Raw genomic sequence first — 23,633 nt, forward strand, 5'->3', positions numbered from 1 at the left:
GATTCCCCTTCCTCAAACCATCACATGAAGTTTTTTCAGAGTCAAGTATTCTGCCATTTCATAAACAAATTGCATTTTCATCAGCAGTCTTTATGTATAAGCTAGACAGGAAATTAACCCATTCTACTGTTAACTTCTCCCATTTTAGTGAAATTCATGGTTATGAAACTAGAGGATCATTAAGGATATATCCCTCTCATTCTAATTCAGTAAAGTACGGAGTGAAAGGCATAGAATCATCAATGTTTAGGGAATATAATGTGTTGCCTCCTGATATAAAGAACTGTAAATCGGTTATATGTTTTAAGAAAAAACTGAAGGAATATTACTCTTTTACAGATATCTTAATATAATCTCTATATAACTTGCTTTAATTAATACAATAATATATATATATTGTCCATATTTAGTATATTACAGCCATGCAATATCTGAATATACTTCTGAAAAATTATGATCCTAACATGTAAAAAAAAAAAAAAGTACTTGTCACTTTACAGAAAAGCCATTGTATATGAAATGTAATTATTGTGTTGCCTTAAAAAAGTATGTACTGTATTGTCCCTATCACGAGCCAGAGGCTCATGGGACCTTTTGTCACCAATAAATAAATAAAATAAAGTTACATACAGCATGTGATGTAAAAAGTGATGGCATCACCGTCAGGTCTCAGTCCGACATCATTCGTAATGAAAGACCGTTAAATTCCATCACAGCCTCCCCTGTTCTCCTACCGATTGTCCTCATACCTATAGGGTCGCTGGTGCTAACTATGTCACAAATGTGGATTTGGCTGTTTTATAACCGATGCCCTTCCTGACGTCAACCCTATATGAAGGGATGTAATCACTATCGCGTATTTCTGTGGTGGTTGGTAGTGTAGTATGCTGTCTGAATATGAAGAGGAAAGTGTTGGGACAAACACAAATACACAGTCCCCGGGCCAGAAGGCGATTAAAATTCCTGACCCGGCCAGGAATCGAACCCGGGACAATCTGACCCGAAGGCTTCAATGCTGACCATTCAACCAATGAGTCAGAACCATCACAGCCTTCAGTAAAGTTATACAGAAATTACTGCTCATTTTAAAATGTGTTTTCGTGCAATATTTACTATGCTTGACATGACGGATGTACCGGTTTCAGCCCGTTATAATGCTGTACTAGTTAAAAGCTGTACTGACAACATTGGAGCATCTCTTTGTTATTATATAAATACCTCTCTAATAACTGCTAGAATGCGTCACCACATCTTTTAATTTTTTTCGCATAATAGTTGCACCCCATTTTAAAACCTTAAAATTTGCATGGAATGTGCAGCCGATACAGGAGTAAATACGGTATTTTGATCTATTGATGTCAGTAAGTGCAGAATGAAGGTTATCAATGTTCGCTTCTTATCTCCGTATAGTATGTAACTGGCAGGACTAATGGAATGTGCCACTTAGAAATTTGAGAATAGCATTATACACGTAGGCAAGTCAATACGTATCTGCCATTTTGCTTCAATTGTCTTTAGGTAGGATCTATGGCATTGTGTGCTCACCAGCCGCTAGATAGCACCGTTGTCTACATCTGAGGTAGGTTTCAGCGTTATCAGATCAGTACAGCTTGTGCAGTTGCGACGTAAAGATGGCTGCGCCACTGTTTACACCAAGGAAGAACAAATTCATAAAAGACTTTCAGCACAATATGAGGATACTGATTTGCCACAGCTAAGTGTTTACCAGTGGACTGAACAGTTCAAAAGGAATCGCATGAACGTGAATAGTGAGGAAAGATCCGGGCGTCTATCTGCAGCCGTAACTGATGCCAATATTGAAAAGTGGGAGGTATGATCCTGAATAATAGACGAGTGAATGTCGATGACGTGGGAAACCATACGCACATTAGCCATGATTCTACATATGAAATCATGCATAACAGGCTTAACTTTCACAAAGTCAGTTCAAAATGGGTTCCAAAACAACTCAATGAAGAGCAGAAGTGCAATCGTGTGAGAATCTGTCAGCATCTATTGGACCATCATGCTAACGAAGGTGAAACGTTTCTAAAATGGATCATCACTGGGGATGAAACATGTGTTCACCACTTTGAACCAGAGAGCAAACGTCAGAGCATGGAATGGAAGCATCCTGGATCCCCAGCAAAAAGAAATTCAAGTCAGCTTTTTGCAGGGAAAGTGATGCTCACAGTGTTTTGAGACTCTCAAAGACCAATCCTGGAACAATACCAGAAAAAGGGGAAAACAGTAAACAGTGAATGTTAGTGATGTGCTGCAAAAACAAGCTGACTCATGCAATTCGCAACAAACGCAGCGGTCGATTGTCAGATGGAGTTCTTTTGTTTCATGACAATGCGCGTTCACACCGCTAACACCGTTAAGATGTACGTTTCGAGGTGTTGAAACACCCCGTACAGTCCCAATCTCCTCCGGTCGGATTAAAATCTGTTTGGTCCACCTAAAAATGCTCTAAGACGCCGTCGATTCAGCTCCGATCAACAGATGAAGGAAGCGGTGCATACGAGGCTTGCTGCGTAACCAACAACTTTTTTGCAGAAGGTATCAGAAAGCTTGTGAAACGATGGACCATATGCACTGAAAGCAGAGTGATCATGTTGAAAAATTATATCAATAAAAAAATGGGTACTCTTTTTGTATTAAATTATAAAAATTGATTGCAGATACTTATTGACTTACTCTCGTACATGCTGGGGGGGGGGGAGGTCAGTATGAAGGAGTACGTGAGCTTAGTATATCCAATTCTGAGATGGGTGTGTTAGTATTGTATTTTCTATTATTAGCTGATTTAATATTGTAAGTACGAGTAATGTTTGATGTGATCATTGACATTATATTTGATTTATTTAAAATATCTAAGAGATCTACATGAACCCATTCACCTCACATTTAAATACCATAGGAGTTCACTAAGAAATCGCATTTAAATACCCCTCTACGGCCGTCGTCATCACACTATTATTTAGAAAATCATACAAAACCAACCGGTAAATATTCCTTTCTGAAAATTTGCATGCATGATAACGAAGTAATAAACTTACCAATGCCGCTATTTTAGCACGTCTGCTGGGTGTGGTACACCTCAAAACATTCTTCTAAGTGAAGAGCTACGCCATATTTTTTGCACTGCCAGAAACTTTCACTTCTTTTACCCCGGCTGTAGCACACAACACACCTTCTTGCGACTTTCGATTTCTTCTCTGTAGGGGGAATACGCATGGAAAAGTGGGCCCATGATTTAGCTTGTAATCTGGTTCTGGTGGTGCTCGCTGAAGGTCGACCTCGAACCCAGTACTCCGGCAACTGAACAGTCTCTAGTAGCTGTTGTGCTATGCTAGTTCGGAAGTCCGTGTAGCTCGTCTTTCTGTTAGCAGCGATCTTGTGATACACAGTGAAGGAACTGAAAATACACATATCTAGGAGGTAAAAGAATATTTTCCTCTACCCTTTCACTGTGCGTCGCATGACGGGAAACAGAGCTGTAACCTGATCCTGAAGGTCAACACCACCCATCCCCTTCTGATATTCAAGGCCACACTTGGGCTTTATCACTTCTTCCCTCCGGGTTTGTCCTCTCTTTCGTCTGAGTTTGCCTATCCCTGTCATGTCAGCTGATTTGTGTTTAGTGGTGAGAAAGCAAACATCCTTGTTATCTTTCCACTTCACACACAACATACTGTTGGCAGCCCACGTCTCATAATCTCCACGTTTTAGTTTTGTCTTACTGATATCGCGAGGCATGTCTTTTTGGTTCAGTCTAACAGTTCCAATTACATTCATCTGCTTGTCGTGTAGCCTTTTGAATAAATCTGGGGAAGAATACCAGTTATCTAAAATCAATGTTTGTCCTCGACCTAACAAGGGTTCACACACGTTGAGCACAACGTTTTTACTTGCTGGCAGACTTGGATCTGTTACATCATCACCTACATAAATTTTGAAAGACAGACAGTAGCCAGAACTTGATTCACAAATTTTGCAAATTTTTATTCCAAACCTAGAACGTTTAGACCTATTACACTGGACATATGAAAGGCGGCCTCTGAATTTCATTAGACTTTCATCTAGAGCAATGTCTTGTGAAGGTAAATATAATTCTGAAAATTTGGAGCAGAAATGTTGTATTATAGGCCTAATCTTTCTTAGTTTGTCACTACTATCGACTTGTTCATCGTCAACAAAATGTAAAAATCGGGAAATTATAATAAATCTTCCCCTGCTCATGGTTTCACGAAAAATAGGAGTGTTTATACACCTGTTTTTACTCCAGTATAACTGTATTCTTGACTTGCGCACTTGTGACATTAGTATAACTAACGCAAAATATGCCCTAATTTCGTCGGGTGTAGTCTCAAACCATTTGTCATCGTCTTTCACCTTTTTTCTGTCAGGACTGCTCAACTGTTTTGCTGCATATGAATTTGTCTCGACAGATATTTTGTCAAAGGGTTCATGTATTCACAAAAAACAGAGTTCAGATAGTGGCTGCGTTTCAAACTTTTTCACTAACCCCACTGTATTCACTAAACTTATGTATAACAGGTTTATTGTCACTTTTTGTCCAGTTCCAGTCAGTCAAGTTAGTCTGTGCCGAGGTACAAGCTCGTTTCGAAAGACTCGGCACACTGTCGTTATTTGCATCACTTTCCGTGTCATCAGAACTATTATATGCATCGCTAGTACTCAAACTAAGTACTTGAGGGTCTATTTCGTCGTCACAAATATCACTGCCTTCAACATCACTCTCTAAAACACTATTAGCTTCCGTATTCCTTCTTCATCAACACCAGCACATCTGCTTGACGCCATGATGGCAACTGACAAGAGCGAAATTATATGAAAAAAAGATTCTCTTATCTCTTGTTCCAGAAGTGTGCGAGAACCTGGTGAAAGGGAAAAAACCGAAGCCACATGTGTAAAACTTCAGCTCAGAATGCATACAAGTGACGTCTGTGGGTTAGTAACTGAACTACATGGATTGATGTACAGCTGTGCATCGCCGCGAGCAGAGCTCGTCATTTGATTCATGTGCCACGAATACCTATGACGAGCTAGGGTCGTCAAATGATGCGATTGGGTTAAACAATATTTCACAGTATTAATATATTAACATGAAAATCAAGACTAATTTTTCTATCATATAATACAGAAGTGAAAGAAAGTGGCTTACACAAGTAAGTTTTTTAAAACTCTCTATTTTCAACTCTGAAGAGCTAAAAAAAAAAAAAAAAAAACTACTTGTGATCGACTGTTGCTTGGCGTTGCAGAAATGCCTTCAGGGGTCTTCTAGATCAAATGGCCGTCCCCGGACCAGCTGCAGGCTGAAACCACTGGGTGCACTCATGGACCCTACAGTACCACACGTAACAAATGCTGGGGCTGCTATTGGGAATTCCTAGTAATTGTGATGCATTCGGTTTTGGTCAGTTCTTATCAATGTTTCAGCCATGGTGAAGTGCATGGTAAGGAGAGCGTCCTTATCATTTCAGTTAAATACAGGAGAGAGGAGAAATTATATAAACTTCAAATTACAGTTTTTGCGGTAGGCAAAAAGTACTAATCATGTACCGGCTGTTGGGAGTTTCCACATCAAAAAAAGCATTCAGAGGACCAAATATACGAAAATTTTACAGAAGTGATCAGCTTCTTTCTGAATTCATACAGGAGAAATGAAATAAGGATTATCCAATAAGTTGAGAAGTTATTTGGAAGTGGCACGTAAGTTAAAAGTTCCAAAAAAGAAATTTAAACCAAGCCTAAGGTGGTGTTAATGATGTGGCATTCAGGATTGTGTTTATGACACCGCACTATTAATACACAACATCTACTTGCAAATTACACTGATAAATTGATTGCCCATCAGTGACACACAAAACTGAGGAAAGCCTACAATTATCTCCTTGGTCAGGTGTTTTCTGACATGCCAACATACTGTCTGCTTCTGCGGTGGTGATTAAATCTACTGGTAATGAAAAATAGCACATTACATTTATTTGCTAGTATTTTAACATCACACTAGCATATTAAAGGATTTTGGTGATGCAAGGATGGGATTGGGATGGTAGCTGCTGTGGTCTTATTTAAGGTACAAACAGAGAATTTCTGTCATGTAATCTGTCACTGCAGATGGTAGGAAACCTCCAACATATATTATTTTAAAAAGGAAGAAGCTACCAAATGAAAAATTACAACCAGGAATTATTCGTAGAGAAAGAGAAACTGACCACAGACAGAAGAACTGAACTGAAGGCAGATTAGATTTGCTTGGGGTTGTCAAACAAGAGCTTTATTACAGCAGAGGGTCATGCTAATTCTTGATACATTTTGTGGAAAGTCTACTAAGAAGATAAAAGAAGCAGGTGGCAGAAATAAATCCCGTCAAGATCACTGGAACGACTACGCAGCTTCAAGTTTTCAATGTTACTATTAATAATGTAAGTTCGTCGCCATTAAGACCTATCTGTGTCGGTGCGACGTAAAGCCCCAAGCCAAAAAAAAAAAAAATGTAAGTACCATCTTCGGAAAGAGTACAATGACGGGTTGATAAGTAGAGGTAATTTCGACTCCAACTGACACGCTGAAGAATCCGAGTATCATAGTTATTGCCCAAATAGGGAAAATAAGTTTGAAACTATCGTAAAAGCGTTTAGAGAGATGGATGGGAGTGAAGGTGACATACTGTAAGGAAGACTCCAGCACCAGTAGTAAAGACAAACTAGGAAGAGAAGAATGATGAGTGGGAATGATTGTTCGTAATTATCACATACCAGGGACAACTCTGGAAGGGAGTAGCAAGTTAGCCCTACCCACAGAATATGTGAGCAATAACTCATCTAACTCTGTTTACAATAGCCTCCAAATTTGTTATTAAATTCCCTTATCTGCAGAGGACTTACGTGTGCAGCCTTGTTAGAACTGTTTGTGTTACAGGAATTCTTGGTAGCTGAGGGGCAGGTGCAGCATGGAATTTTGGTGGTGTAGCTTCGCCTGCATTTAGTATTGATGTGTATACACCATGACTCTACCACAGCTGGGCACTGCATAAAGAATCACCGTTTCAAGATAAAATTTATTTGATCCTGGTGCTCCGTTTCAAGGAACTCAACATAACACCCCCGTGACATGCATCATTTCCATCATTTGATGGCCCGGCAGGCATCTACTTTTGGAAATGAGACACAGCTCTCATAGTGCATTGGCACTGCTGGTGGCTTCAAATAGCCTATGCAGTGGCCTCCACGGTATGCACTAGCCTTGCGTCTTGGGTGGTGTGCTAAGTCCCAACTGACGAGCCTAACTTAGCACACAAGGGCGAAAAGCAGGCAACCAAGAACGAGTTAGCTGGAAAATTTATAATGTCCAATAACGGACCATTATATTGGTATTAAAAATTTACTCATTCAGGACAAATATTTTAGGTTCCTTGTGGGAATCAACATCTACAGCAACTGAAGTGTAAGGTAAATCGGTGGAGAATATATTTTTATGGGCTCGAAGGGTGAAGGATGCATTTAATTGCATTTAATAAATTTCCCCAGACGGGCTGAGTGGCTCAGATTGTTGAGGCGCTGGCCTTCTGACCCCAACTTGGTAGGTTCGATCCTGGCTCGGTCCGGTGGTATTTGAAGGCGCTCAAATACTTCAGCTTCGTGTCTGTAGATTTACCGGCACGTAAAAGAACTTTCCACAACTCATCAGTGTAAAAGATGTTCCTTCCCTCATCTCGATATTTCTTAATTGTTGACAGATACTTGTGACGTCGAGGATAATGTCCTCTCTTTCCATCAAACGAGCTGAACTCCCTTTCTTTTCGTACTGGAAACCCATGTCTCTCAACAAACGGTACAAAGTTTTTTTTTTTGAACTCAGGAAGGTCTTTATCATTATTCACAGACTGTAGGACTTGCTGCAAGGTTTGAGGTTAGTTTTTCAAGGAAAAAGTCATGCACCTAACGCCTTACACCACAACGAACAAAATCATTGAACATGACTGACCTGCAGTCTCTCCGTGGTGCTTTATGTTCTCTCGTTTTAATTGGAGAACCCAAAAGGTCCTGTAGTGGTTGCTGATCACACTTTATAAACAGTCCTCTCAGAAATGGCTGTTGCTTCAGCAGTTTCTTTAACCACCCAGCTGAGACATTTATCTGGATTCTTTCGAGAAACGTAAGTACGCTAAGCACAGTTTGCTTTTGTTTCTTCCTAAGTATCTATCCCTGCTTATTTTTTTATGGACGTTCTCTCCCATAATGCAAATAAATAACTATTAATGTTAAAGAAATCACACGTGTAGGCTAATCGCATAACACTCAACAGAATACAATTAGATCTCTACACTGATATAAAAGATGAAAACACACGCACATGCAACAAATAAATACTGTAAATATTTTTAAAAAAGAAAACACGGTATTAACGTTAAAAGAAAGAAATCGCACACATAGGCTTATCCAATAACGATCACTCAATATAAGACAAGTACGCACTGATTTACAGCCTAAAAACACACTTTGTACGCATCTTCACTACAGAAGTGAGCTGCCCACGGTTCGCAGATGCTTGTACCAGAGCACAATAGAAGGCAAATGAAGGAAGGCAACAAAGCGAAGGCTGTTCCCGCCATTGCACTTCCTCCCTACGAATGTATTTATGAAAAATAAAATGTTATATAGTTATTTTAATATCTCACGTGCAGAAATGCCTCATCCTTTTAACCCAATAGCATCATTTGACGACCCTAGCTCGTCATAGTAATTCGTGGCATATGAATCAAATGACGAGCTCTGCTCGCAGCGATGCATAGCTGTACATCAATCCATGTAGTTCAGTCACTAACCCACAGACGCCACTTGTATGCATTCTGAGCTGAAGTTTACACATGTGGCTTCGGTTTTTTCTCTTTCACCAGGTTCTCCCACACTTCCGGAACAAGAGATAAGAGAATCATTTTTCATATAATTTTGCTCTTGTCAGTTGCCATCATGGCATCAAGCAGATGTGCTGGTGTTGATGAAGAAGGAATACGGAAGCTAATAGTGTTTTAGAGAGTGATATTGAAGGCAGTGATATTTGTGACGACGAAATAGACCCTCAAGTACTTAGTTTGAGTACTAGCGATGCATATAATAGTTCTGATGACACGGAAAGTGATGCAAATAACGACAGTGTGCCGAGTCTTTCGAAACGAGCTTGTACCTCGGCACAGACTAACTTGACTGACTGGAACTGGACAAAAAGTGACAATAAACCTGTTATACATAAGTTTAGTGAATACAGTGGGGTTAGTGAAAAAGTTTGAAACGCAGCCACTATCTGAACTCTGTTTTTTGTGAATACATGAACCCTTTGACAAAATATCTGTCACCCGACGAAATTAGGGCACATTTTGCGTTAGTTATACTAATGTCACAAGTGCGCAAGTCAAGAATACAGTTATACTGGAGTAAAAACAGGTGTATAAACACTCCTATTTTTCGTGAAACCATGAGCAGGGGAAGATTTATTATAATTTCCCGATTTTTACATTTTGTTGACGATGAACAAGTCGATAGTAGTGACAAACTAAGAAAGATTAGGCCTATAATACAACATTTCTGCTCCAAATTTTCAGAATTATATTTACCTTCACAAGACATTGCTCTAGATGAAAGTCTAATGAAATTCAGAGGCCGCCTTTCATATGTCCAGTGTAATAGGTCTAAACGTTCTAGGTTTGGAATAAAAATTTGCAAAATTTGTGAATCAAGTTCTGGCTACTGTCTGTCTTTCAAAATTTATGTAGGTGATGATGTAACAGATCCAAGTCTGCCAGCAAGTAAAAACGTTGTGCTCAACGTGTGTGAACCCTTGTTAGGTCGAGGACAAACATTGATTTTAGATAACTGGTATTCTTCCCCAGATTTATTCAAAAGGCTACACGACAAGCAGATGAATGTAATTGGAACTGTTAGACTGAACCAAAAAGACATGCCTCGCGATATCAGTAAGACAAAACTAAAACGTGGAGATTATGAGACGTGGGCTGCCAACAGTATGTTGTGTGTGAAGTGGAAAGATAACAAGGATGTTTGCTTTCTCACCACTAAACACAAATCAGCTGACATGACAGGGATAGGCAAACTCAGACGAAAGAGAGGACAAACCCGGAGGGAAGAAGTGATAAAGCCCAAGTGTGGCCTTGAATATCAGAAGGGGATGGGTGGTGTTGACCTTCAGGATCAGGTTACAGCTCTGTTTCCCGTCATGCGACGCACAGTGAAAGGGTAGAGGAAAATATTCTTTTACCTCCTAGATATGTGTATTTTCAATTCCTTCACTGTGTATCACAAGATCGCTGCTAACAGAAAGACGAGCTACACGGACTTCCGAACTAGCATAGCACAGCAGCTACTAGGGACTGTTCAGTTGCCGGAGTACTCAGTTCGAGGTCGACCTTCACCGAGCACCACCAGAACCAGATTACAAGCTAAATCATGGGCCCACTTTCCCATGCGTATTCCCCCTACAGAGAAGAAATCGAAAGTCACAAGAAGGTGTGTTGTGTGTACAGCCGGGGTAAAGGAAGCGAAAGTTGCTGGCAGTGCAAAAAGTGTGGCGTAGCTCTTCATTTAGAAGAATGTTTTGAGGTGTACCACACCTAGCAGACGTACTAAAATAGCGGCATGGGTAAGTTCATTACTTCGTTATCATGCATGCAAATTTTCAGAAAGGAATATATACTGGTTGGTTTTGTATGATTTTCTAAATAATAGTGTGATGACGACGGCCGTAGAGCGGCATTTAAATGCGATTTCTTAGTGAACTGCTATGGTATTTAAATGTGAGGCGAATGGGTTAACTGTCTTTCATAATACATTACAAAGTACAGTATATCCCTTAATCAAGAGGAATTATGGGTGTCTTCAGAGGGGCTATGTTCACTCGTAGGTCCGTAAGAGCAATACTGTTTTCTTAACGTGGAATGAGCCATAGGCATCATAACTCAGCGATGACTAAACGTAGCAATAATTTTTGCACATTGTTGTGAAATTGTGAATTATTGAAAACATGCAATCCTCTATATGTGAAGTCACCTGCCACTACTCTCACATACCCCTTAATTGTTTTATTAAAATGACTATTTTTTAAATATGTGCTATTATCTTGGTTATAAGAGAGCTTGAATATGTTGTCAAATTCATTTTTTTTCTTTCTTGTAAATGCCCTCCAAAAATTCAAGGTTGCTTATTGTTCGGGCCAACAGAGTATGTCTATTCATGTCCTATCTTTCAATATACGACTATTTGTCACTTGTTTGTTGCTTTCCATTAAATAAAGGAACAGATATTGCCAACTTTAAATATTTAAGTAGATTTGTCTTTTTTTAAATTTGGACATCTCCATTAAAAAAAAAAAATCGACAACAGAATATGGATGGCGTCAAAATTGTATTTCGGTATAAAAGGTTTCCACAGCCTTCCAAAATCAACCAATATAAAAATATCTTCCAACAATCTTTAACTATAGATAAGAAGCTGCCATGCTCACCGAGTTAGCTAACAACTGATAACAGGAAATTGAAATGTAGTTTGTAAAAATGCTTTACATCACACTGACAGATAGGTCCTACGCTGACGATGGGACAGGAATGGGCTAGGAGTGGGAAGGAAGTGGTCATGGGCTTAATTAAGGTACAGCCCCAGCATTTGCCTGGTGTGAAAATGGGAAACCAGAGAAAACCATATTCATGGCTGTAGACAGTGGGGTTCGAACCTACTATCTCCCGGATACAAGCTCACAGCTGAGTGCCCCTAACCGCATGGCCAACTCGCCTGGTTTTTAAAAAATGAGGGGACCTGGCAGCAACCTAGTTTGTAAAGGAATCCGATGGAAACAGTACAACTTAGAAGATTATGATGGTATGGTCAAATGAAGATAATGACTTTAACAGAACCCCAAGGGGATATTTTGGACCAACAACCAGAGATAATGGACCTACAGGAAGACCTCATATCTGCGAGAAGCAAATCTGAAAAACACACAGAAAACAGATGTATAAATTAAGTTACTATCTATACTAATATATAAAAATGAAATGGGGTGTGTCTGCGTTACTCAATTGCGCAAGAACCACTGGTCCGATTTACATGAAATTTTGCATGAATATAGCTTATTTACATGGTTAATATATAGGTCACTTTTGATTTTGATATTTTGCACTATTTAAAGATGGCGACTATTTTAGTGATGTCACTACACCCTTTGGTTTCAAACATTCATAATTCAATTTTAAAAAAGAGAACACTAAGAAATAGCACACTTTTGATGGCATATACGAGGTTTAAAATTTAATTTCCTATATGAAAGGTCCTTATCACTTTTCGTGTATCTCCAACGTTTAGCGAGTAAAACCTAAATTTGTGCTATAAAACACGGCCTCCGCACCTCGCCTATCCCCTCCACGCGTACCTGCCGGCCGTGCACTTGCCATTGGGTTGGGCAGGTGTTCAGTGAGCTGGCTACTATCAACCTGTATGGAGTAAGCTATCCTGTGCTGCATCTGTCCACATTAAACACTGTTCCTTTCACATGCTATCCTGTGCTGCATTTGTCTACATTAAATATTGTTCCTTTCACACTTCATCTGTTCACCTTTACCAAATTGCTTTTGTTTGTACTACTGCTACTTTACAATAGGTTCACAATATTCAACTTAACTTCGATGTATTATTTTAACTGTCACCTTCACATTGTAATTTATTTATGTCCCATTGTGAAGCACGGGTACTTCAGGTAGTAACCGACAAGCAGCTATCGATGGGAAGGACATACTGTGATAGGCTCATCGATAGTGGCACCCAGATTGCAGTGGTGATGAGCCAATGAGTCCTACCTAGTATACGGCATACAATTACTACTACTAAATAATACACAGAAATGTAAAAGCTCTTTACTTTATACCCCTTTCTACAGGAAAAATAAATATAAAGTTACCATTTTCTTGGTCATCTGTTTTCATGGTTTCATCCTCAGCAACCAATTCATCCAAATCCTTCTTCTTCTTTTTCTTCTTTTTCGTTTTTGAGAAATCCATATCTAAATCAAAGTTATCCTGTAACAGTAAATATATATTATGAAACATTATAAACACAAATGAACATGAGAAGTTAGTGCTGAGGAGGAGAAATGTCCAAAGAGAACAACAGCAACCTACTTAGCTCCCAATAATCCAGACTAAGGTTGCAAAGTCCGCCCGAGTTCCGAAACATTCATTATCATGAGGAAAGATGACAAAGCTAGACCTAACCAAACAAATCAGAGGTTTCTAAATATATATTATTAGAACATATCAATCATCTCTCTTTTTTTTTATAAGGTATTAATTATCATGGTACAGAGCCCTCAAACAAACAGATGCAAGTGTTAAGGGGTCATTTGAATACATTACTGTTATCTTTATGGAAAAAGCATTCATACAGCTACTCTGGAGACAAGAAAAATGTTGCTTTATTTATTACATTTACTATACATATTAATTCAAAAGACGACTGCTACATATTGCTGGCTTAGTTTTTCAATGTTCGTATGTTTAAACAGTCCTCCGGTATATACCTGAATCTCTACAATGGGATTGTGACACTGCTGGACTTACTGCCAATAAAATTCAGCCTATCAGCTCCACGGGTGACTTGTAATGAAATGGTGTATGGCTGTTAGTGCTGGGAGTGTCCGAGGACAAGTTCGGCTCTCCAGATGCAGGTTTTTTGATTTGAAGCCTATAGGCGACCTGCACGTCACGACGAGGAAATGATGAAGATACATACACCCAGTCCAAAGGCCAGCACCCTAACCATTTAGCCATAGAGCCGGACGGCTGACTTTTAATTAAAATATGATGGAAAATTTTGTTCTACTCTGTACAGTGCTTGTCAGTTATTTTCAGAACTACCCGAGGACCAGGTCGGATGGCAACATAATGTTGGGACGAAGTTGACATACTCATTTATATACTACATGGCAAACAGGTTCTTATTTTTCAAACTGAGTATCCCTTACTTTCCTGTAAAGATATGAATTTTTAGTGAAAACTCTCCTTACAGATATTCTCATATATGGACACATCTAAAAGTATGAACAGACTTTTATGTCTCAAATGAAATAATAAGGAAGTAATATCAACTCTCAGATAGACAAATACAGTTGTTTGAGAGTTGTACCTTGATGTATCTCTTAGAGTTTGGATAGAACTGGTATTTGGAAACCTAATACATTGCACTGTGTGTTATTAAAAATGGAATTACTTCTTTTGAAGACTGTATCCAGAGTAGTACCATACCTGCTAGCCAGCCCCTCGCTGTCTAGTACAGTTGGCAGGAAATGGGTGAATAAAGGAAGTTATAAAATTTTGTCTGACTGATGGATCCAAAGTCTAGTTACTGCTATCAATTTGACTTTTACTGTAACTTTATTTTCCTCTTCACTCGATGCCTGATGTGGGTCTTTCTAGTTGACACCCATGGGCGACCTGTATGTATGGTTATGAAAAGACTATTATTATCATGATGTATGGGGAAGATGAAACCCAGTGTTAGCACACATTCTACTCCTACACCAACAGGTTTTCTCAAGGCTTAATGTCCCCATCTGATGGACAAATCCCCATCAACAGCATTGTAAGCCCTCACTCCATATGAATACTGGTGAGGTTTGGAATTTGATCATGGATTCTGGCATGCAACTCAGTGATTAGAGATTGTCTACTACCACCTCTCCTACCCTGCTGGCCAAATTTCTCTTTAACAACGGAACTCAAACAAGCTAACTATACGGTCAGACCATATGGATTATATGCCTTAATAATTACAGCCACCAGGTGGAAAAACAGTTGAAGCTGTATTACATAACTTACACTCATTAGCAAAAAAAAAAAAATGCACACCATGAAGGAGCTACTTTTCTCCAAAACTCTGCACGCTGTTACATCTGGAGCAGATACCGTTTAGTCAAATGATTAGCTTAAAGACATGATTAGTTTTGCAGTCTTCCCACCAGAGAACACGAACGTGATACCACCCGTGGCAAACATAAGGCTTGCAGAGGCTACTCGTACACAGTGGAACACTGCTTACAGTTGTGGAAAGCTCAGTGACCACTTGACATGCCTCTGATGCAATCAAAGCGATTTTGCTCAGTTATCAAAGTATGGGAGGGGAGCATTATTGTAAGGTGCAAGGTTGTATGCTCATATTGATGAATCACCCGTCACCTAGGCCATTCTGATGAGACCGTTAGGGTGTGTTGGGACTAGTGGATGCACGAGGGCATGCACATAAGCAGCCAGACCCATGTGGCACCATTGCTGCAGGCCACCGTGTCTGCCTAAAACATCTGCAGGTGCTTAGTAGAAGGAAAATCTTGTCTTACGACACATTACATGTCCTGCCATTGATACCAACCTAATGTTGTCTACTGTAGAGTAGTGAACAAGTAGATGAATATTGTTACTTGGATAGAAAATAACTAATGATGGCAGAATTAAAGAGGACATAAAATGCAGATTAGCACAAGCAAGGAAGAACTTTCTTAAGAAAATAAATTTGCTCACTTCAAACATTGATATAGGAATTAGAAATATGGTTTTGAAGACTTTCGTGTGGAGCGTGGCATTGTATGGAAATGAAACATGGATGATAACTAGCTCAGAAAGAAAGCTGAAGGTGAGATGGACAGATCAAATCACAAATGAAGATTTACTGAATCAAATTGGCGAGGGGAGGAGATCGATCTGGCTAAATACGACGAGAAGAAGAGACTTGTTCAGTTGGTTTTTTAAGGAAGTGTAGGTGGTAAGAACAGTAGGGGTAGACCAAGGTATGAATATGACAAGCAGATTAGAGCAGATGTAGGATGCAGTAGTTACGAAGATATGAAAAGGTTAGCACAGAATAGGGTGGCATGGAGGTCTGCATCAAACCAGTCTATGGACTGATGACTCAAACAACAACAACAACAGTGAACAAACAACCTGAACTGAAGAGGGACAGCGCAGAGTTATATGTATGACATACAGCAGCCACATTTGTTGCCCTTCATGACAGGTCTTCCAAGAGGCTTTTTCCAACAGAATAATGCTCAGCTATACAGAACAAGGGTATCACAGGAATGCCTCCACAATACTGCCACACTTCCGTGGCCTGTCCAATCGCCAGATTTATATATAAACTTTATTGCGCATAAGTTGTGCAATATTAGGATACATTAATCAATACAGAGGTCTATGAATGATTTCATACGGTTTTTACATGACAGTACGTGATATCGGTCACAATGTTTACCACAGAGTTCACATATGCACATCGAGTCCAGGTCGTGGTATGTCTTCGACCTACAGATTTTGTGATGGTAGCCCACGAGTTTACACAATCTAGAGAACCAAATAGCAGCAAATATGAACAGATATGCTGCAGAATACCATACAAAACCTACATGTCTCCTTGCCCACTCATATCACATCTTGTATCCAAGGTAGAGGCAGATCCAGTCTCACTTCAACTATTCAGTTTTCCACAACAAAATTTCCTTTTGCTCTAATATTGTAATACGTTATATTAACGTTACAATCACCCATATTAAGTTTCATGCGATTCCAACAACTTGGAGCACAATTTTTTTTGTGCAAATGAGTATTTTAGGACTAGTTTGAAATTACACATTTCCTTCTGACCCTTTATAATTTAACGTTTTAAAGTATTTAGAATCAATCACTTTTATTTAAAGAATGAAGATAAACATAATGCTTGTTATGAATTAATAGATGGAATTGGACAACTTCCAATCCTCCCAGAAGCAGACAAATAGTTAAATCCCTTCTGTAAATAAGAGGTTTCACTGCACTAAGAGGGTATATAGTAGTCTTATGTCTTAGTGGAGACAGAAGAGAAATCATATGTAGTATCAGGATCAAAACATCATACAAAGAGAAATGTGCTTGTGAAGAAGTGAGATGATTTACAACAGGTATTAATAATCCAGAATATGATAGTGGTCAGGAATATTACAGTACAAAGTAATTAAGGAAGGAGGAAAAAACTATGCAAAAGTATCCCATGATAATTGAAGCCATCTCTTCAGTATAAACTCAATTAATTTACAACTGCTAGGTTCTTCAGTCTGCCAAAACAAATGTAGAATAAATTTATAAACTACCTGAAAAAGAAAGCATATGCCAAAATATTTATACCAGAAAAAGAAACAATTTTTAAAATAGCCTCTCTTGTGATGGTAGAACATTCACAGATACATCTGAGCTGAACATACTACTTGGAACTATTTTTGGTTGCATAATGGTCGAATAAATAAATAAATAAATAAATAAATAAATAAATAAATAAATAAATAAATAAATAAATAAATAAATAAATAAATAAATAAATAAATAAATAAATAAATAAATAAATAAATAAATAAATAAATAAATAAATAAATAAATAAATAAATAAATAAATAAATAAATAAATAAATAAATAAATAAATAAATAAATAAATAAATAAATAAATAAATAAATAAATAAATAAATAAATAAATAAATAAATAAATAAATAAATAAATAAATAAATAAATAAATAAATAAATAAATAAATAAATAAATAAATAAATAAATAAATAAATAAATAAATAAATAAATAAATAAATAAATAAATAAATAAATAAATAAATAAATAAATAAATAAATAAATAAATAAATAAATAAATAAATAAATAAATAAATAAATAAATAAATAAATAAATAAATAAATAAATAAATAAATAAATAAATAAATAAATAAATAAATAAATAAATAAATAAATAAATAAATAAATAAATAAATAAATAAATAAATAAATAAATAAATAAATAAATAAATAAATAAATAAATAAATAAATAAATAAATAAATAAATAAATAAATAAATAAATAAATAAATAAATAAATAAATAAATAAATAAATAAATAAATAAATAAATAAATAAATAAATAAATAAATAAATAAATAAATAAATAAATAAATAAATAAATAAATAAATAAATAAATAAATAAATAAATAAATAAATAAATAAATAAATAAATAAATAAATAAATAAATAAATAAATAAATAAATAAATAAATAAATAAATAAATAAATAAATAAATAAATAAATAAATAAATAAATAAATAAATAAATAAATAAATAAATAAATAAATAAATAAATAAATAAATAAATAAATAAATAAATAAATAAATAAATAAATAAATAAATAAATAAATAAATAAATAAATAAATAAATAAATAAATAAATAAATAAATAAATAAATAAATAAATAAATAAATAAATAAATAAATAAATAAATAAATAAATAAATAAATAAATAAATAAATAAATAAATAAATAAATAAATAAATAAATAAATAAATAAATAAATAAATAAATAAATAAATAAATAAATAAATAAATAAATAAATAAATAAATAAATAAATAAATAACATTAATGCTTTCACGCCCTGTTCTTGTAGACATGATATGGACTTTTGGGCTTATGCCATGTCAAAAAAACGTGAAACTTCTTACGTTTTGCAGATAACTTTGCCCCACGTCTTCAGAAGAAAATGACGACTGTTCCTGAGGCAGTCTTCTACAATAATGAGGGTTTAAATTCAAGATTGTTTTACTGTTGGAACGGTAGTGGTACGCTCATTCGTCACCAGGTGGCTCCCCGTATGCTGGCACAGCGCTCCAAGCGGGAGCTGACGACAACTTTTAAAGCTCCAGTTAACATGTTCATTGCACCGTGTGTGCGTGAGGAGTAACAGAGAGGACATCAGACGAATCAGGGATGAATGTGGTAGGAGAAATAAATAGAAACTAATATATTAAAATGCAACAAAATAAACCAGGATAGAATAGACAGAGCTGAAGAATGAAAAGAAAGTATGCAGAGAAAACCAGAGGATGACGAGAGACTGTGTGAGGCGGGGATGGGGGTATAACACGTGTACACATGTTATGAAAGTATGACATTAACATAACACACAGCTTGGAATGAACCAACTGGTGATGACAAATGTACAAATTTGGAAATAAAAATATAGAAAGTACAGGAAAGAGAAGCTACCTATGTAAATCCTTCCTTAATGGCTTGCAACCACCTAATAATTGATAGCCAGTAGTCCTGTTGAAATTGATAGGATTTTTACACATTTCCACAGTTTCCAGTATAATCCTAGACTTGTAGTGTTTAGTATGGGTCCGAGCTCAAACATCTTGGAACACGACAACATGACCCGACGACAGAGCGTGCGCAGCTATGCTGACTTGTCTGGCTGGTAGAGGTGGAGCAAGAAGCCTGGACTGCCTTTAAGTGTGTGGTTCAAAACTTCCTGGGAAACAATCGCAGCCCAGAGTATGTCGACATAGTGGAGAACATGCTGATGAAGTTGAAAATGCTGGGATGCTCAATGAGTTTGAAGTTACATTTCTTACATTCTCACCTTGACGTTTTTCCTCCAAACCTGGGTGCTGTAAGTGAGGAACAGGGTGAACGGTTCCATCATGATATAAAGGATATGCAACGACGATACCAGGGAACTTGGGATGTTCGGATGATGGGCGACTACTGCTGGATGCTTCACCGTGATCACACAGAAATGCCCCATAAGAGGAAAAGTAGGGGCCATGCCATGACAACTAAGAAAGCATGGAATGAATTACATTAGTGCATATTTTTACTACATTCCCTGTGTGAATATTTCAATATGTTGTTGGTTTAAACTTGTATTCTAGTTCAGCATGATTCGTGTGCCATAATATATGTACTACTTCAATATGTGATATTATTATTAACAAAGTATACGTTTTGTGCCAAAACTGTAGGCGACACAATATTTTCAGTCATTTTTTAATTCAGAAGGCAGAAATACATAAAGTACACCTATTTTTGTGAAAAACGTTTTTTCCCCTGTTGTAAAGTGTTATTATAATGTTTTATCTATATGTATGTAATTGTATAATGGTTCTTGATTTTAATATTTGAGCCAAATATGACTCCAAGACGAGTTGAAACTGGTCCTCTTGTGTAATAAAACTAGTTCAGTATGTAACAAGTGTTGATTTGGTGGAAAATCTTAAGGTAGTTTTGAAGTTCACTTATATTATTCACAAACTCAGCCAAATCATCGTCGCCAACAAAGACATTCTTGCTACCAGTTGCCATTTTATGCAACCAGAGAAACAAATGAAACTCAGAAATAAAATGTGTATAAATAAATGAACAAATGAGTCACGTAGTGATATTTGAAAATACGTTCTTTATACTATGGAAACAAAAATGTAACATAATGCCATCTGCTGTTCATAATCATGCTGAATGCGAATAATAAGACACAAAGGTAACTAGAATAAAAGGTAGGCTACTCCGGCGGTTGAAGCTTCCACTGGCTGGAGCGCTATGATGTCACGCGATATGAACGACAGCGAGTAAGGTACACAGTCTCAGTACAGCAAGCCTGCGAGTTCTCGTGCCTGTGAAACATCTTCTCAATCTTTCATCAAATAATAGTCTGGTTTAGTCCAATTCGATAAGTAACGGCACTTCCAACAGATTTAAAAACATGAAACTAACGTTCTACATTGCGATTTTGACGTAAATAAATATCACACAAGAACACGTTCACTTCCTTTATAAATTACTTCATTTACACTGTACGTCACAACACACAATTATACACAGTCACAAACGACACTATATACAACACTCAAAGGTGGAGTACCCTGAAGTCAATTCTGACCAGTACAGATATCAACTGACTCGCGCATTCCCTTGAATTCCTGCCTCACTCACTCGAGTCCAATACTCTGACTCCACCTCGGAGCCCAACAGTCACTCCCAGTCCATCACTTGCCTGAGTCCCAAGAACCAAGATCTGCTAACTCAGAACTAAGAACTGCCTTCACCGATTGACAGCTCGATATTTATACTATTCGATCAACCATCTAGAATGATTGACTTCTGGAAGAGTTCTTACAACGCTCTAATGGAACACACTTGAAACATTGATCGACCAGCTAGTCGAATGGGTACTCGACCGTTCCTCCGCTATTTACAAAAAACTATGGAAATATCTACAACATTCGTAATCTCTCTACACGTAACTGGATAATAAAACCTTGCAGTAAGTTTTCAGAACCATTCATATACACCAAATTATAGTATAATAAAAGTGTAATATACGAACATTATGGAATTTTCTACCGCTTTCGACTATCTAGATTTTGAGGTTAAACAATATGTACTTGAGGTTATACAATTCTATACTACATGTTCACAGAGAAAACATATACTAGTCATGTTTAACACTTAATAAAAGATAATTAAGTATTAAATAGCCTTAAATAAACTATAATTAAAATATATTAAACATACTAATTGAAGGTCTTACACCAATTACGATGTCGTACCTACGACAAATATGCATTAAATTTTGTCACATGCTGAGCAGGTAGAACATCAGCTATCAAATACATAACATATAATATGATAAGAAATAAAATATTGCTATGCAACTCAAAATAATTTATTTCCTGATGAAGTAAATATTTATATAAAATGGCATAGGAAAATATACATCATATTGACATCTTTATGGAATTATATTAAATTATTAAAACATAAGTGCCAGGAGACTTAATTACTTGATGAACCAGCCCAAAGCTTAGCCTTCTTATTGGCATATTTTCTCACTGCTAGCTCCTTACTCTTTGCATTAAAATGCCATATCCTAATAAATGTTCTGGTCCTTATGTAGAGACAAATTATTTTGTCATGGAATCCTGAAAATTTTGACATAATAGAAATAAGAGTTTTCATTAGGTACGTTTTTGCATCTGGATACAGTCTTACTGTGAAACACACCAAATGAAATTTTGAACTGGGCTATGTTTTTTAACCACTCATGACTGGGATGTGTGAGGCCCCCTTTTTAAATAACCCGAGATCCAGTAACAGGTTTCTTCTAGCACGACATTTTTGTCTCTTTCTTCGTATTTACTCTATATTGAATCATGGATACTGTATTATTTCACGAGCTCCGAAATATATTCAGAAATATAAATTATTAGCACATAATAATGTTAATGTTATTGGATTTTATGTCCCACTAACTATGTATTTGAGCACCTTCACCACCGGACTGACACAGGATCGAACCTGCCAAGATGGGCTAAGAAGGCCAGTGCTCAACCATTTGAGTTGCTACTCAGCCTGGCTATTAGCACAGAAAATATGATTTTCATTCAGTCATTTATATCTGACACCTTTTTACGGTACGAGCTGTAATAATGGAGATATTACAGAGTTTGTTACAAAGTGTTTCAACAACCAAGCACTGCTGACGAGGAAGTATTGTTATGCCATCACAGTAGCAAACTAACTGGCTCTGATGGTTGTTGTCGTTGTTGTCTTTATAATATGCAAAATGATAATAATATTATTTGTGTTACAGCTCACTAACAACATTTACGGTTTTCTGAGATTCAAGGTGCCGTAATTTTGTCCCACGGGAGTTCTTTTATGTGCCGACAATTTATAGCACCACACACGTTTCCATAATATGTTGACTGCATTTTTATCAGTACAGTAGTTCTACTTCAGATACTGACAACACGAACACTGTTCACGTAGTGAATCACTATAAAATTATTATGTATCCGTGATCCGATATACAGTAAATACATAGAAAGAGACAAAAATGTTGTTTGGTCGGTCACTTGCTTTCTTGGCTGACGCTACGTGAACCATCAACGATAGACCCCAAGTGTAAGCGTACGAATTGTAGAGCATAGAAACCTCTACAAAAAAAAAGTCTGCGATGGTACATACCTATTTCCTACCGGCTACCCTCTAGAAGCCATTTTATGGTATAGTCCGCAGTAAAAAATATAACTCCTTAAAATTAAATAAACATTTCGATATTATTCTCGAGTTCCTCATCAAAATAAACTGTTTGACCTCCTCCAGTATTTTATAAGGATTACAATAACCTTGTCAGGATATTATTTGCATGAATGGTTCAGAAGTTATGACCATTTTAGACTGTAGTGGTAATACGTGTCAGCAGGATGGAACGAGCGCTGTCTCACATCACATGACGTCACATGAAAGACTGTCCAGGGAGAGACACCCCAGGCAAGACACGTTGTTCAAACGACGCTACATCATTGCTGGCATTCTAAAAGATTATTTGCTCTCAAGCAGAAGGAGACAAGACATCTGCAAAACTCATAGAAAGGAAAAATGAAACAATGGGCTGATATCTTCAGCTTCAAAGAAATCTGTCAGCGTTGAGGGTCCCGGGTTTGATTCCCAGCTGGGTCAGGGATTTTAATCATGTCTGATTAATTCTTCTGGCTCAGGGACTAGGTGTTTGTGTTTCTTCCATCACTTTCGTCTTCATATTCAGACAACACACTACACTACCAAACAGCAGAGAAACAAAAAATAATGAATCCATCCTTCCATATACGATTGGCATCAGGAAGGGCATCCGCCGTAAAACAGGGCCAAATCCACACATGCGACAGAGTTCGCACCCGCGACCCCACATGTGTGGAAAAGC

The 23,633-nt window shown here is 36.9% G+C and overlaps 1 protein-coding gene across 1 annotated transcript in view; it reads right to left on the reverse strand.

The window, feature by feature from the left end:
- eIF2beta (eukaryotic translation initiation factor 2 subunit beta) overlaps nucleotides 1-23,633 on the reverse strand; it is a 119,324-nt gene that overhangs the window by 55,112 nt on the left and 40,579 nt on the right. Inside the window, exon 4 of the mRNA XM_067159744.2 lies at nucleotides 12,994-13,111. Within this exon, the coding sequence (XP_067015845.1) occupies nucleotides 12,994-13,111 (118 nt within the window). The remainder of the gene's footprint in view (nucleotides 1-12,993; nucleotides 13,112-23,633) is intronic.

The sequence above is a fragment of the Anabrus simplex genome, chromosome 1 (assembly GCF_040414725.1).
Source record: "Anabrus simplex isolate iqAnaSimp1 chromosome 1, ASM4041472v1, whole genome shotgun sequence".
In the NCBI taxonomy this organism is placed as follows: domain Eukaryota; kingdom Metazoa; phylum Arthropoda; class Insecta; order Orthoptera; family Tettigoniidae; genus Anabrus; species Anabrus simplex.